We start from the raw sequence: 15,771 nt of genomic DNA on the forward strand, positions 1-15,771 counted from the left end.
CATTAGGTCCAGTCGTGACCGACTCTGGGGTTGCGGTGCTCATCTCGCATTATTGGCCGAGGGAGCCGGTGTACAGCTTCCGGGTCATGTGGCCAGCATGATCAAGCCGCTTCTGATGAACCAGAGCAGCGCACGGAAACGCCGTTTACCTTCCCGCCGGAGCGGCACCTATTTATCTACATGCACTTTGATGTGCTTTCGAACTGCTAGGTTGGCAGGAGCAGGGACCGAGCAACAGCAGCTCACCCCATCGCAGGGATTCAAACCACCAACCTTCTGATCGGCAAGTCCTAGGCTCTGTGGTTTAACCCGCGCCGCCACCCATGAAATAGATTTCAGCAAACTATTAGGCAAATCCTGTTAACAGGAAGAACAGCTCAATAATGGAGCCTACGTATTACCTGGAAGGGTGATGGGCGTCCCGTCCCCCCCAGTGATCTTCAAGCAGCTCTGGATTTCCTGCGTCCAGCAGGGGTACGGACTAGTTAAGTCTGCAAGCCCCTCCAAAAAGCACACACACACTTTCATTCTAAGAGAGCAGGCTGGGGCAGACCCTCTCATGCAACACACATTTTATCTTTGGAGGCACTTTTAAAAAGGGGGAACATTCAAAAATGGGGGGGGATCCACTTGCACTTTGACGTGGTACAAGCAGTGCTTTTTCCTACAAAAACGTTTAGGGGTACCCTCATTTTCCTACTTATATTGAAGTACTGAAGTGAGGCCAAACTTAAGATTCATAAAATGTATAGGGGTATGCATACCCCTGCGTCCCCCCAGAAAAAAAAGCACTGGGCACAAGCCATTCTATCACTGCATTCTGTTGCACAAGCTAGCTCATCATTTAGGGTCACGAATGGGGTCACACGTTCTGGCTTCAAACCCGGCGCAAAAATGGTATGCATGTCTAATTGGAAGTCAAAACAATAGAGTGCTTGCTCACTGCCTGCTCAAGATTTCTGCTGCTTTTTTCCTCTCTCTTTCTCCTAGCAGAATTTGCATTGTTTTTAAAAGTCAGTGAACCCTTTTGCCATTCACCTCAAGGGGAGGCCATCTAGCGGTTCAGTTCGTTGTCCCATGCAGCTGTGCATCCCGGGCGCACACTCACGCACACAAAACACACACAAACGTCGGCCGCGCAGCCTCACTGGGAAAGGATTACCTCATCCATTTTCAGTTCTATTTGTCGGCTGTGACAAGGGGCATCGAACTCCCCCAAGGGAAGGAACACAGATTCCCTTCTCTCTCCTGCCTCCCCTTGTTGGTGAAATGAATAGGAAACTATTTTCAAACCCAGCAGGAGGAAAAGACTAGCAAGATGCCTAACATGGAAAAAGCCATTTCTTTGACATTTGGTGTGTTCAATTCAATTCAATTCTTCCCATTAAAAATAAATGCAGTTTTAATGGATGCGTTTGCTTTTTAAAATGATTCGTATGGGTTTGCCCATCACCGCGGAATCAAATTGATACGGGTCAAAATGTAAAGCCCTTGTCACATTCAGAGCCACCGTCCCCAAGATCTCCTAGCCAAGATCCAGTTCACTGCCTACAGAACGTTGCAGCAGGGGAAATGTTAACAAGCTCCTAAAACGTGTAATCCGTAACAGGAAACAGAGCAATTGGGTTGTATCTGACATTAGTCCAATTCAGACTCATTGAGATCAATATACATGGATAATTTAGTCCATTAATTTCAATGGGTTTACCGAGTAGAAATTACAGCCCATTCTTTCAAAATCCTCTGCCTCTTGGATTGAGGCACACAGGGAGAAATAAAACTGGGAGCCGAAGTTTCAAAGATGATTCAAACAAATCTTTTAGATGAGGAGATACCGAGCACCGCGCAGCCTAAAAAAATAGTGTGTTCTTTCAGATCTGGTCTGAGTCACAAAAGGATTCCACCAGTGGATTTGGTAAGCAAGAGGATCAGGATGCGCTGTTATGTTTTAGTATAAAAGTCAATCTTTTGCTTCCTTTCAGGGATTTCAAGACACAGCAGTTTGGGTGTCCTGAATACATGATCAACCAGCAGAGAAATGTATTTTGAGACATAAAAATATGCTTAACATCAAGACCAAAGGCCCTGCTTATCTAATCGCCAGCGCCTCACAAATTTGAAATGTCTGTATTGTGCATACAAGGGTGGCAAACAAGTGAGGGTTCTCAAGCATTATACCATTTAAACCCTAAAATGCGATCATATACACCAGAAGTAAGGAACTTTTTTCAGCCTGGGGGCTGAATTCCCTAGTTATAGGTAGGGCCACAGCAACAAATGTAAATTGTAACCTCTTGTACAGCAAGTTATACAGAAGGCTTACACACCCCATCTCTATCTTCCATCCAGACAAGCAAGAGCTGTATGATCAGAGTTCAAGGACACATTGCAGCCAGGCAGAAAAACTCAGGGTGTGATGAAAGGCTGCTGAGGGGCATGACCTGATCATTCCAAGGGCAAAACAGAGACGCCTGGAAGGTCGTATTTGGCCTCTGGGTCTGAGGTTTCCCAACCCTGCTGTACAAGTCTACTCAAAAGTAAGTCCCTTTGTGTTTAACCAAGATTACTCCCGCATGGTAGGTACAGGATTGCAGCCTTGGCGGAGCTTAAATCTCAAATTTGTTGCTGTTGATTTTGAATAAATTTCCTTAATAACAAGCCCAACTTACACTTTATAGCATACATTTCCCTGTCTGCACCATTTATTTCCAGGCACCAACAAAAGACCTCTTTGTTATTCATTTTTTAAAAAAGCAAGGCAGAGACTAAAAACAAAAACAAATTCTTTATAGTGTCAAATGCAATTTTCAGCTTGTAGGTACAAAAGTGTATGTGGAACATAAAAATCATGAATTGTGCCCCCCCCCAAAGTGCTTATCATTCAGATGTAACTATGATAAGGAAAATAGGGATCAGGCACGTTCACAAGTTAGCACAAAATGTAACAATGAATTCTGAAAAACCACAAATTTAAGGCACAAAGTCTTTCACTCTCCCCAAAAGGCGTCTCTTAGCTCCATTTGTTCTTTATTTTGTTTCCTACAGTAAATTGCAGGTTTTGAATTATAACCACCTCATTTTAAGTCACTGAATATCAAAGAGAACATCAAAATTTCCTTTAAGAAAATCTGTGATTTATCCACCATGTGCCAAAAGAATCTGATTCAACACTAAATAAAATTTATTAAATTATATAGGTTGTGATCTGTTTCTAAATTAGTAGCTATGGAAAGTATCCAGAATTGATCATTAAGTTAATTTACTAATATAAATACACCATATATTGTTATACTCAATAAAATACATTTGAAATCTTCCTTGCTAAATGGAATGTGTGACTCCACCCGCCTCCAAAACACACACACCCAGTTGCTCAGTAGAATTCATAATGCAAATAAGATTTATATATTAAAAATACCACAACTGGTACAACTTGGTAATTCAAGAGCAATACAAAATATACTTCAAGAACCCAAGAAGTGCCTCTATTTTATTATTGCTTGATTAATTTCCTAAAAAGTAACAGAAAGATTTTAACTCTTTCTCCTGTCGTTCTCTGACCAGGGAGATCAAGCAAAGAAACTTGGCAGGAGGTTTGAGAAAAGGCTGATGTATCCAGCTGGCTAACTGTATCATCTGACCTCCCCCCTTTAAAAATCTTTTGCAAAAGGATCCCATTTGTAGTATAGTAACTGAAACCCAGGGATATAAGTTCAGGTTTGATACCAGCTAAAAGAGGACCTACTCTATGACTTCCTGAAGGCACTTGGGAATTTAATTCAAGATGGATTTGCTTATTCTTGACACTCGAACGATATGATATTGCCTTGGTGGTTTTTAAAAACCATGTATTTGTCAAAAACCAGGCAATGTTTAAACTCTCCAAGGCAAGCGGCTCTTCTGGTGTATGAAAAAAATAAATGCAAGGAAGTGGCAAGAAATTGTGTGGCTTTCCCCATGGGGTTTGCTACATTTTCAAGTACAGGCTCGAGTCCTGAATAAACCCTCTCTGTGCTCCTTCCAAAGTGTTCCCCCTGCACCAAAATCACAGTACAAAATCTTTCACTTTACGATCAACACCAATACAACTCTGTGTGCGTACAACACTTTCGTACTAGGATGTCAACACTGAGGTATGATCCACTGACCCAGATACTTTAGATTAGAACTAAGGCCTGAGATAAAAGCATGTGTTAGCTGCAATATACCAAATCAGACCATCCCTTTACCTAGCCCAGAATTGTCCACTCTTGAGTAGCAATGGCTCTCCGGGTTCCCAGCATAAAAAAGCCTGCTGGATGAGGTCAGTGGCCCAGCTAGTCCAGCATCATGTTCTCACAGTGGCCAAGCAGGACCTGGGAGCGGCGGCACTCTTCTCTCCTGTGTTTTCCAGCAACCGTATTCTGAAGCACACTGCTACCATCAGTGGAGGTAGCAGAGGGGGGCTTTCCCAGCCTTGCTACCAAAGATCCTTTCTGAACTGGACTGACCTTGGATTTTTCACAGCGAAGACAGCTCCTGTGTCCATCCACCCGACTGTGCCGTGGGTCAGCTTCCAACCAACAGTCCGTCGACAATACCCTTTCGCAAGAGCCACTTGACACCCCCACTCTCCGACTTCCCAGTAACAACCACTATTCCCACTTCAACTCCTTCCTGCAGCGCCTTTCTATTTTTCACTGGTCACAGATCACCACCACCCCTCAGAAGGAGACAGGGAAACTTCCTAACAAGAAAGCTCTTGCCGGCAGTTTCCTATGAATTTCAGAGACTGGGACGAGAATCCCAGAAAAGTGGTGCAAGTTTATCTGTAGTTAATACTGCAAAATCCAGTACTCTCCACTCCCCAAGGAAGGGAAAAAACGGTAACCTTTCCTGCAAAATCTAAAAGAATATGGCACTGGGGAAAGTTTTTTAAAAAGAGACTACCAATGCATCTGGAGTGTCAGAAACCATGGTCAAAATTGCAGGTGCGAAGAAACTTGTGCAACAGTCATGCATACTTGAAGGGCTCTTGCCGTCTCCTGTTCTTTGAAGTTTTCAACAACTTTGCTGACAGACACTGATCTGCTCATCCCCACCCCGAGAGGAATCAAGTTAGTGGAAAAATACACAAGGATAAAGATTTGGCACAAATCTTGTAGCATTCCTCCCCCACACTTGAAGCAACCAATTGTTGCAAACCTGCTACACGAGTGGCCCGGGAATCCCAACAGAATCAACTTCATCAAATTCATGTACATTTTGCTACCTTCCTATGGGTAAAAAAAATAGCTTATGCAACAAGGCTTCTGAACAAGGCCCCTCTGAAATGCTGTTGAGACACCAACACCCAAATCCAGAAGGTATCATAATGTTGGCAACTGTTTAAAATATCAGATCAACTGGCACAAGCCAACCTTGCGAGGCACAAAGTACATGTGGGCAGACTAGTTGGCTATGCGTTTTGCACTTATTTGCAAAACTGTTTTTTTGGACATCTGGATCAATTGTTACTTTTCTTTGCCAAGTCTTCTCCAGGAAGAAACAGATTAAACAAACTTTCGAAGGACGCAATGTAGCGCGACACTCTTGATGGCAGGGCCGAATCACTCCATCCAGTTTTGAACACACAAAAGTATCTCGATTGGCACGGTCAGCAGAAACAAGCACAAGGCTCCAAAGGGCTGCTGGACTGCTTTGGTTCTCCTGCAAGCCACAGTTATTTGGCTGACAGACATATTTGATTCATGTCACAGAATTCTTCTTCTTCTTCCGGAAGGGAGATTTCAACCTCTTCCACACACTCGTCCGAGGCCTGGATTTCTTCCCCAGCGCCATGACTGCTTCCTTCTCCTTCCTCCGGATTTCTCGAACCAGAGTGTGAAACACATCATCGATATAGTAGCGAAAGGCAGCTGAAGTTTCAAAGAAAGGGCAGCCAAACTCGCGTGCCAAGGCTGAACCTTCTTCCTTGGAGACCTTGCAACAAGAAAAGCACATGCTGGTCAGCAACAGGAGAGGCGGCCATTTCTTTTAGCCAAGCCCACTTTAGCTTTTTACAGACTCCTTCACACAGCCTGAAAATTCCTGGAATATTGCCCTTTCATGCTTCACTCTCTGTACTCATCGTCAACATCCATCTTTTGCTATATATTTCTGACATTCCTGCTTTATGCCGAGGCTCTTCCTGATCTTTCAAACGTTTGAAAGGAAATGCCACGCTTTCATGTTAGATTTTAAGGTTTTTTTTTACAGTAGGAATCATGCAGCTCTCAGAAAGCACTAGATTTTGGCTCAATGAAACGTTATTGGGAATATATAGCTATAAAAGTTCTCTTTTCTCCCCTTTACAAATCTCACCATGGTCACTGTCTGTTCTTGGTGGCATTCTCAGCACCTGAACTTCTGCCAAGTCCTTCAAAGTATGTGAATGTCCATTTCCCAATAAATAAGTTTATAAAGGAAGGGAGGAAGGCTTTGTGTGCAATTTTCTTGGGCACTCCACTTTCTAGTAAGCCTCAACAAAGTAGCAAGCTACATATCACATTCTATTACATACACTTTTTTATTTTAGCACACTTCTTCCTTACCTGTTGTGTGGCACGGCTTTACTGTTTTCCGCATCTTTCAATGCTTACCTGGCATATGCATTTTCTGCTCTGCGTCCTTACTTACACATTTGGTATCTGCATGCATTTTCCCAATCCTATTTCAATCTTGAGAGAAGTCCCAATTGTTCCCAATGTTTGTTTTTCAACATGCTCCCTGCCTCTTGCAGCATCCTACTTACTCAGCAGCAAGAACAAGGGAAAAGGGACCAAGACAGCATATCCCTGGGGCTTGTGGGAATGCAACTACTATGTCTATTCGAAAACAAAATTGTGAGAGCTAAGTGCCCTGAAAGACCGGCTAGAAATTCTTTAACCAACAACCTCACCTTCTAGGGAGGGCTATTTGCCTCCCTTTCGATATGAGCAAATCCAAAGATTCGGTTCAATTCCTATCATCCTCTATTTGCAAATCACCAACATACAAGAAAAGGAACTGAGCAAAGAATTAATTCTGAAGCATTCTTTACCTGCCTGAGACGAGCTAGATCAGACTTGTTCCCCACAAGAACCACGGGAGTCTCATCTGTACGCCGAACACGGTAGATAAGCTGCTTGAACTCACGCACTTCGTGGAAGCTTCGGCGGTCTGTGATTGAGTAACAGATAATGAACCCTTCGCCTGCCCTCATGTATTGGTCCCTCATGGCGGTAAATTCTGCCTAGGAAGTAAAACAACAAGAGTATATTCCAGCTCCAGGATTTTTATGGAATACCATAAGACTGCCCATTCAGCAAAAGGTCTGTAAGCATGCTGCACTATCATCATGCAGGGAAATAGATGATTTTCTATCACCATCTGAAGACCTTATGTAAACAGGCCTATGCAACTCTTTACTGGGTTATGGTGTTTTATTGTATGCACTGTTGTAAATAATTTTATAAATAAATGCCCATGGTTACAGTGGATTGGACAAACTAGCTTCTGTCCTGTGCCTACAACACAGATACTATAAAATGAATGTTCACTGCTGGCAGTGCAAGGGTAAAGTAGTGTGTCTTCAGTATATGAAAATACTTCTACAACAAGATGCCAGATTGCACTCTCAGCCACCCATGTGGGGATAATACTGACCCACCATAGAGAATTGTTTTAAGGATCACAGTCAGGTAAATGTATGTAAACTGCTTTGAATGAGCAAAAGCAAAATATAAAATGTACAGTGGTTATTATATACCTGGCCTGCTGTGTCTAAAATGTCCAGATTAGCAGGTTCATCATCAATCCTTATTCGCATTTTGTAAGCATCCTCTAGAGAAAGAAATACAAACAAACATTCAGCACGGTCTAGCTATCAATGTCTTCATGAGCAAAGGACAACTTCAGACGTGTTCACAACAGAGACCCATAGTTACTGCTTAAGTGATTGTTGCGCTCATGGTTTGCCTCAAATGTTATTGTGCTTTTTTATTTTTAAAAAAAAAACTCTCACAAACGTGATTTTTTTTTTTTGCCAGTTGATACAGACACAGATGTGAATGACTGACAATACCTGGGAACTTCCACCTGTGGCTCACAAGTACCTCTTGAAAAAATATTTAATACAGTATATTAATAGTTACGATGAAATTCATCTTTCAATTACATACCCACGACTTTGCAGTGTACCATTTGGGCCCAGAGCCCATTTACCCGCTAGTCGGCTGCCCTTGCTGCCTTCAGAACAGGAATGCCCAGATCTCCTCCACGTTGGGAGAGTAAACCGCTGACGCAGAGAGCCTCCTGTACTCATGGAAGCCTCTCACATGTTTCAGAGCCCTGGCCTTTGTAAAGCAGAAGGACCCAAGTTCAACTCTCAACTTCTCCACTTAAAAGAATAATCTCAGGTACCAGAGTGCTGTTGCCAATGACCAATGGAAGTTTCATGCACCCAGCACCATTATTTTTTGAAGGGAGGGGGGAATGGAAACCACCCTGAGACCTGCAGGTATAGGGTAGCATATAAATCAATCAATCAAACAAACAAACAAACAAATAAAAGAAAAAGGAAAAGTTAACATTTCCAGCAATCAAAGCTAGTATCACTGACAGGTGACTATCATTAATATTGTCTGGGGGAAAAGGTTCAGAAATTAAAAGACACTTTTAATCTCAACACTAGCAAGGCTTCCCCATTTTGCAGGTTGGGGGTTCCTACCGGCCCCAGATTTTTTTTTCTTTTTCCGTCAGCACACCACTGGTTGGAAGAGGAAGCAGAAGAACACACTCACCGATGGTGGGGTCATGGTCTTCTGGGAAACGATGACTAATGAACTGCATGGTCATGGCTGAAAGGAAGGCACAAACATATTAAAATGAACGAAAGGCAGAAATGGCTATCATCACAAGATGTAGCACGTGCTACTGGGATAACTCTGTGCACAAAGCCTTGAGTTTCTTTCAAAACGGACAAGCCACAGATGTGACCAGACCTGCCATTTTAAATATAACTCGCCATGGTTTTTTAAGGGGAGAAACATTACAACAGCCCCCAATCCATTTCCAGGCACAATTCAAAAGGCTGGCCTTGTCCTTCAAAGCTCTATAAGACTTAGGAGTATGCAAATGCTGTAAGAAAAACACATTATAAAAATCATCCCATCAGGGGCCTTGGAGAGGCGCTCCCAGTTAGGAGCAAACAGTATTGCGCAAGATGCACCAATATTCTGACTGCGTAATGCACCTTCATGTTGGTTTGGGGAAAATATTTTCCTGCTTACAGAAAACACTTCAAGGTTGCTTTCAAAAACTAACAAATACCGCCAAAACAAAGCAAGCTCTAGGATGAAAGTCTGTGCCAACCTTGATTCCTTTTAAATTTGTCTAACAGAGCGTAGCGTCCTTAAACAGATTTATAGATAATAGCAGTAATAACATAAAACAGAAGTAGTAGATAAAAACCAATTGAATCATTACAACTACTTTCATTTTACATGCTAAAGAGCATGAAAGTATTTGTCCCCTCATCTTGTGGCAGGGAGTCCCACATGAGAATCACTCCAGTCAGAATAGACAAGAGGAAAGTTGCCCTTTACAGGATTGAAGTGGGGAAAACTCCACATCCATGTGGAGGCCTCAGGGTAAGCTACAACATCAAAAATTGCTTTGAAAGGGGATAAGATAAATTCATAAAGGCCAAAGCTGTCAATAGTTTCTAGCCAGGATGGTTATGTTCTTCCTGTTGCCACTTGAGAGGCAAAAAGCCTCTGATTCCAGTTGCTGGGAACCACCAACAGAGAGAAAGAGGCTTCTATACTTCCTGATTATGGGCTTCCTAGTGCCATCTGACTGGGCACTGTGAGAATAAGGTGCTGGACTAAATGGGCCACTGGTGCTTTATCCAGCAGAAGAAAGATTCAGACGGGGGATTTCCCAATTCATAGGTCAGTCTCTTAGACTGCACACCTATATTCAGTTTCCTGAATATAGTTTCCTGAATATTCAGTTTCCTGAATATGGGTTTGCAACCTGAGAACTGAGTAAGTGAATTCAATGGAAAGTTCCACTGAACTCAATGAACTTACTTCTGAATAGACATACATACAAAAGAACTGCACTGATGAAACTATGCCGGTTCAGTTCCCTGCTTCACACTCCTTGTTGCTTTGACTGTAAGGAACCTAACACAGCTGCCCCTACATTCATTTTGGTAATCACATTATAAATAACATTTTTAAAGCTAATAAAAACATTTCAGCAACCTTCCTACCAGATAATGCTTTTATTGTTAATTATTTGACACATTTCAAAGTAATTTAGCCAGTTAAGAACAAAACCAGAAAAAAATACAACACTGTATAATCCAGTAACGTAATGAACCTGTTAGGGTTTTAGTCTTGTTTTAAATGTACTTGTTGTTGTTTTAACTGTTTTATATGTAAATCGCCTCGAGAAGTGGTTTAGAAGGGTTCTTTATTTTATTTTCATTTCCCACCCTTGATGTTGTAATCCCAGGGCGCGTCACAACATTAAAACACAGTATTTAAGAACAGCTTAACAAGTTGATTACAACAACAATAAGGGTGAGCCCTACCCGCACCACCAACAAAGGAGCAAGCATCACCATCACTTCTGTGCCAACTTCTAAACTTTTCTGTGCCACCAGGCCTATGCAGAGCACATCCTTCCACAATGGCACGCTGGTGTCCGTTTTCAGTTTATATTCTTGCTTCTAACTTTTAAATGATTTTACGATTTGGTTTTATACTTTTGATACTGCTGTTTTTAAAGCGCTGCGATAGGATGCAGCGGTATATAAAAAGACTTCATGACTAAATCAATACACGCCTGAGCAAGTAAGTAAATAAATAAGAAAGGAAGAGGCTAGCCAGTTACCAAAGACCTTAGAGAGCGAGAGAGTATTGGGCCCGGGGCCTAAGCAAGCAGTTTCGTCCCCATATCATGAGGCAGGGAGTTCCGAAGGTGCCCCTTCCTCCTATTTCCACCCCCTAAAAAAAACAACCCACGCCCTTCGTATCATTGCCGCGCCCCACCCCGTCCCTCAATAGCGTACATACGTGAGTCTTTTCAAGCCTCCCCTCAACGTACCGCTTTTGCCGACGCCCCCGGCGCCCAACATCACCAGCTTGTACTCCCGGGGCTGCAACGGAGGAGGCGGCGGCGCGCCCCCGACCCCGCCAGGCGGTCCCCGCGGCCCAGTCGGGTCCATGGTACGGATAGCCGCCCGAGGACGGCTCCCCTCAGACGCCCTCTCCGGTGGACAAGAGCGGCGGCAGCAGAGGCATCCCCCGCCCTCGCCGCCGCCGCTTCCTCACCTTCCCGCCCACCTCGGAACAAAATGGCGCCGGCTCGGCTGAATTCCAACCGCCGCCTCAGAGGGAATGGGAGGGACGTTCGTGGCCACGCCCCCTACGCGTCGCAAGGGGAGGGGCAGCGCCCCTGTCGTCGCCTCCCTTTCTCCCGGAGTTGGGGGGGGTGCCCAAAGAGGATGGAACGTCATCGAAGCCTCGATTATTTCCGGCTCGCAATTGCATTCTTTTTTGCTAATAAATCCATAAGCAAAACCCGTGCCCATAGCTAGGGAAACTGTAGGTTTTTGCTGTTGTTGTTGTTTGTAAACAGCCTCCTTTTCTTTATTTCAGACTTCCTGAACCTGTGGGTCCAGCCTTATCCCAACCAGGGGCCCTCCAGATGTTGTTGGACCCCAGTTCCCCTCATTCGTGACCGTTGGCTGATGGCGTCCAACAACATCTATTTTATCCCACCCACCCCCCATTTTGGAAATATCGTTGGGACTCCAGCTCCCATCAGCCCCAGCAGGTACGGCCAACAGTCCAGGATTGTGGGAGCTGTAGTTCAACATTACATTAAGGCACAGGGACCCCTGACCATTAGGTCCAGTCGTGACCGACTCCGGGGTTGTGGCGCTCATCTCGCTTTATTGGCTGAGGGAGCCGGCGTTCAGCTTCCGGGTCATGTGGCCAGCATGACTAAGCCGCTTCTGGTGAACCAGAGCAGCGCACGGAAATGCCGTTTACCTTCCCGCCGGAGTGGTACCTATTTATCTACTTGCACTTTGACGTGCTTTCGAACTGCTAGGTTGGCAGGAGCAGGGACCGAGCAACAGGAACTCACCTCGTCACGGGGATTCAAACCGCCGACCTTCTGATCGGCAAATCCTAGGCTCTGTGGTTTAACCCACAGCACCACCCACGCCCCCAATATTACATTAGGCGAGCACAAAGGTTGAGGGAGATCACATTTGTTTGATCATTTCTCCAGTTCAATTTATATACCCCAAAGAAAGCCAGGGGATGTGTTTTGTATGATTGTTATTTTTAAAAAGTGAATCGGCTAGAACAGCCTTTCTCAACCTTGGCACCCCAGATGTTGTTAAACTACAACTCCCAACATTCCTGGCCACTGGCTCTTCTGGCTTATGGTGATGGGAGTTGTAGTTCAACATCTGGGGGGGGGGAGACCCAGTATTCAAGGGCACCTTTTCCCCATTCCTGCTTGAAGAGGGACGGATTCGCAGCACGACCCTAGTAAGGATGACGTACCGTATTTTCCGCTCTATAAGACGCACCAGACCACAAGACGCACCTAGTTTTTGGAGGAGGAAAACAAGAAAAAAAATATTCTGAATGCCAGAAGCCAGAACAGCAAAAGGGATCACTGTGCAGTGAAAGCAGCAGTCCCTCTTGCTGTTCTGGCTTCTGGGATAGCTACGCAGCCTGCATTCGCTCCATAAGACGCACACACATTTCCCCTTCCTTTTTAGGAGGGGAAAAGTGAGTCTTATGGAGCAAAAAATACCGTACTTGTTGGAGAGCATTAGGCTAGGGCAGTGCCAGGTTTACATGTAAGCTAAACAAGCTATAGCTTAGGGCCCCACTCTCTTGGGGGCCCCAAAAAAATTTAAAGGAAAAAAAACACCTGGATGTACATTTCCGAAATATAAGATAAAAAACAAATAAAATAAAACCTACATACAGCGTTTTGTTATTTCATGTTATAGCAAGTTTCTAGAGACTAGATTATGAGTCTTTGTAAATTGTGTTTCCAAGGGAACTTTTGTTATTGCCAAATGCCAATGTGTTTGCATTATTAAGTTTGTTATGAATAAAAAATCATTTTAAGTTAGAGCTTAATAATTATTTCACTATTAATATACTTCTTAATTGTATTTCACTGTTAATATACTTCGTAATTGTATTTCAGTTCAACAATTACTTTATTAAAATACATATTTTGTTATGTGCAAATTACTTTAGGTACCTATTAGGTCCATAAATTACCATATAGATTCAACACAAAAAACCGTGACAATTTGTTGTTGACAAAGCACAGCTGGACATATAAAGGGCCCCATTACCTTCAGTAGCTTAGGGCCTCATTAAACCTAAATCCAGCCCTGGGCTAGGGCCCGGAAGAGACCAGGGTTCAAATCCCCACTCAGCTACAAAGTTCTCTGTTCAGCCTCACCTACCTCACAGGGTTGTTGTGAGGACAACAGGTAGTTGGGTGGGGGAACCAGTTGCATTTCCTTGGAGGAAAAATGTGATATAAACGCAATACTAAATGGAGAGGATATGTTTATGTACACAGTGAAATCCTGAATGTGTCAATTCAGAGGGAAGTCCGTCTATTGAGCTCAACTGAACTTGAGGCAACCATGCACAGGATTGCTTACAACAAAAAAAAAACATTCCCAAAGCGGTGAGCACAGCAGAAGACAATGGAAAACATCCTAATTAGACAAGAGGTCATTCCACATCCATAGATAATGAATCACGATCAGTGAGCGATGTCGATTGGATCCCGGAAGTTTCGGCTGTGCGTGACTCTATACGCTGGATAGAGCTCTGGCCGGGAGAGCTGTGAGAACTTAGTACTCGGCGTTCCTTTTGCGCAGGCGCAGCAGCTGCTGAAAGTCAGCTGGCCGCTCAAGACACAGCATTACAAAGGGGAGGATTTTGGTCTCTGCGGATTTGCATTCTTCGGTTGTCCGGAAGATATGCAAAACCTCCCTAAGGAACAAAAGCTAAGCTAGCCTTTAGGGCTTGCTTCCGGGTAGACACTTATAAGGTTGCTCTACGTGTCCTGTGTCCGCAAACCTCTCATATTTACTTGAATTTACGGACAGGATGCTGTTGTCGCAGCGGCAAAAAAAAAAAAAAAAACAAATCACGACAAAGTTCTAGACAGAGACACTAGATTGAAGCCATTTGACAGTACTTCCATTTGGTGTCATGGTCCCCCTGCCTGACCTAGGAAAAAGCAGTGAGACTATAACTCTGTTTTATGTCCCCAGTGCAATCAACTACTATTTGAATGAGCCAAGGAAGTGTTCATAAAGGCAAGGTATAAAGCAATACACAATTATCACTGATGGGAAATTGTACAGGGTGGTGGAACAAACCCTTCCCCTGCCCCCCCAAGATGATGTGTTTCATGGGATCCTTCACTCAAGGAGAAAGGTTATCCTTCTTGCACTATAAGGTAAAGGTAAAGGGACCCCTGACCATTAGGTCCAGTCGTGGCCGACTCTGGGGTTGCGGCGCTCATCTCGCTTTATTGGCAGAGGGAGCTGGCGTACAGCTTCCGGGTCATGTGGCCAGCATGACTAAGCCGCTTCCAGTGAACCAGAGCAGCGCACGGAAACGCCGTTTACCTTCCCGCTGGAGCGGTACCTATTTATCTACTTGCACTTTGACGTGCTTTCGAACTGCTAGGTTGGCAGGAGCAGGGACCGAGCAACGGGAGCTCACCCCATCATGGGGATTCGAACCGCCGACCTTCTGATCAGCAAGTCCTAGGCTCTATGGTTTAACCCACAGCGCCACCCACGTCTTTTTGCACTATAGCGGTGCCTTTTCAAGATCATTTTAACAGGTTTTGCTGAATTTAAATGTTTTTCACCTCTACCCTCCCAACTTCACCCTTTCAATGCCTGCTTAATAGGTGACACAAGGACCCTAACCCATATTTAGGGTTTGTAATTTGAAAACCACGCAGGGGCAGGTAAAGGCTTAAGAGATATTCCAGAAAGGGGGGTGGGGTGGAGAAACCTGCAGTCCTCTAGATGTCCCTGGACTCCAACTCCCATCAGCCTCAGCCAACCCAGGCAGTGGGTCAAGGCTGATGGGCAGTTGGGACAGCTAGTTCCCCACCTGTGATTGAAGGTCTTCGTAGCAAGGACTTCTGCATTTTGACACTAACTGCCAAATTACCTCTCTTCAATCATTTGAAAGGTTTGCATAAAAAGCCTTAGCCCAATTGCCAGCAGGTCAGTAACAGTCTCTTATGAGGGCCAAAGCTGAAAAGCGTTACAAAACAATGCACATAAGAGCCCAGGTGGATCAGGCCAATGGCACATCTAGACCAGGGATAGGCAACCTGCGGCCCAATTGCCTTCTAAATCCATCCCACGGACAGTCCGGGAATCAGTGTGTTTTTACATGAGTAGAATGTGTCCTTTTATTTAAAATGCACCTCTGGGTTATTTGTGGCGTATAGGAATTCGTTCATTCCCCCCCCCCCAAAAATATAGTCCAGCCCACCACATGGTCTGAGGGACAGTGGACCAGCCAACGGATGAAAAATGTTGCTGACCCCTGATCTAGACCAACATCCTGTGCTCTCAAGTGGCCATCAAGATGCCTAAATGCAAAGCCCCCAAGCAGGGCTGTCCCTACCTGCGATTCCCATCACCTGGTATTAGGAGACATACTGCCT

The 15,771-nt window shown here is 44.3% G+C and overlaps 1 protein-coding gene across 2 annotated transcripts; it reads right to left on the bottom strand.

The window, feature by feature from the left end:
• Positions 1–2,766: 2,766 nt before the first annotated feature.
• RIT1 (Ras like without CAAX 1) lies at positions 2,767–15,190 on the bottom strand. 2 transcript variants are annotated; one of them, XM_081891996.1, is made up of 5 exons: positions 15,105–15,190; positions 8,802–8,858; positions 7,769–7,842; positions 7,061–7,252; positions 2,767–5,961 (listed from the first exon to the last, which is right to left on the bottom strand). In XM_081891996.1, exons 2-5 carry the CDS (start codon positions 8,854–8,856, stop codon positions 5,728–5,730), a joined length of 555 nt encoding a protein of 184 aa, XP_081748122.1. In that variant the 5' UTR covers positions 8,857–8,858; positions 15,105–15,190; the 3' UTR covers positions 2,767–5,727. The 2 variants fall into 2 exon arrangements, with proteins under 2 accessions (XP_081748122.1, XP_081748121.1); XM_081891995.1 differs by lacking the exon at positions 15,105–15,190 and adding an exon at positions 11,119–11,380.
• Between the last annotated feature and the right edge of the window lie 581 nt (positions 15,191–15,771).

This window comes from Podarcis melisellensis (genome assembly GCF_964234715.1).
Source record: "Podarcis melisellensis genome assembly, chromosome: 16".
Classification (NCBI taxonomy): Eukaryota; Metazoa; Chordata; class Lepidosauria; order Squamata; family Lacertidae; genus Podarcis; species Podarcis melisellensis.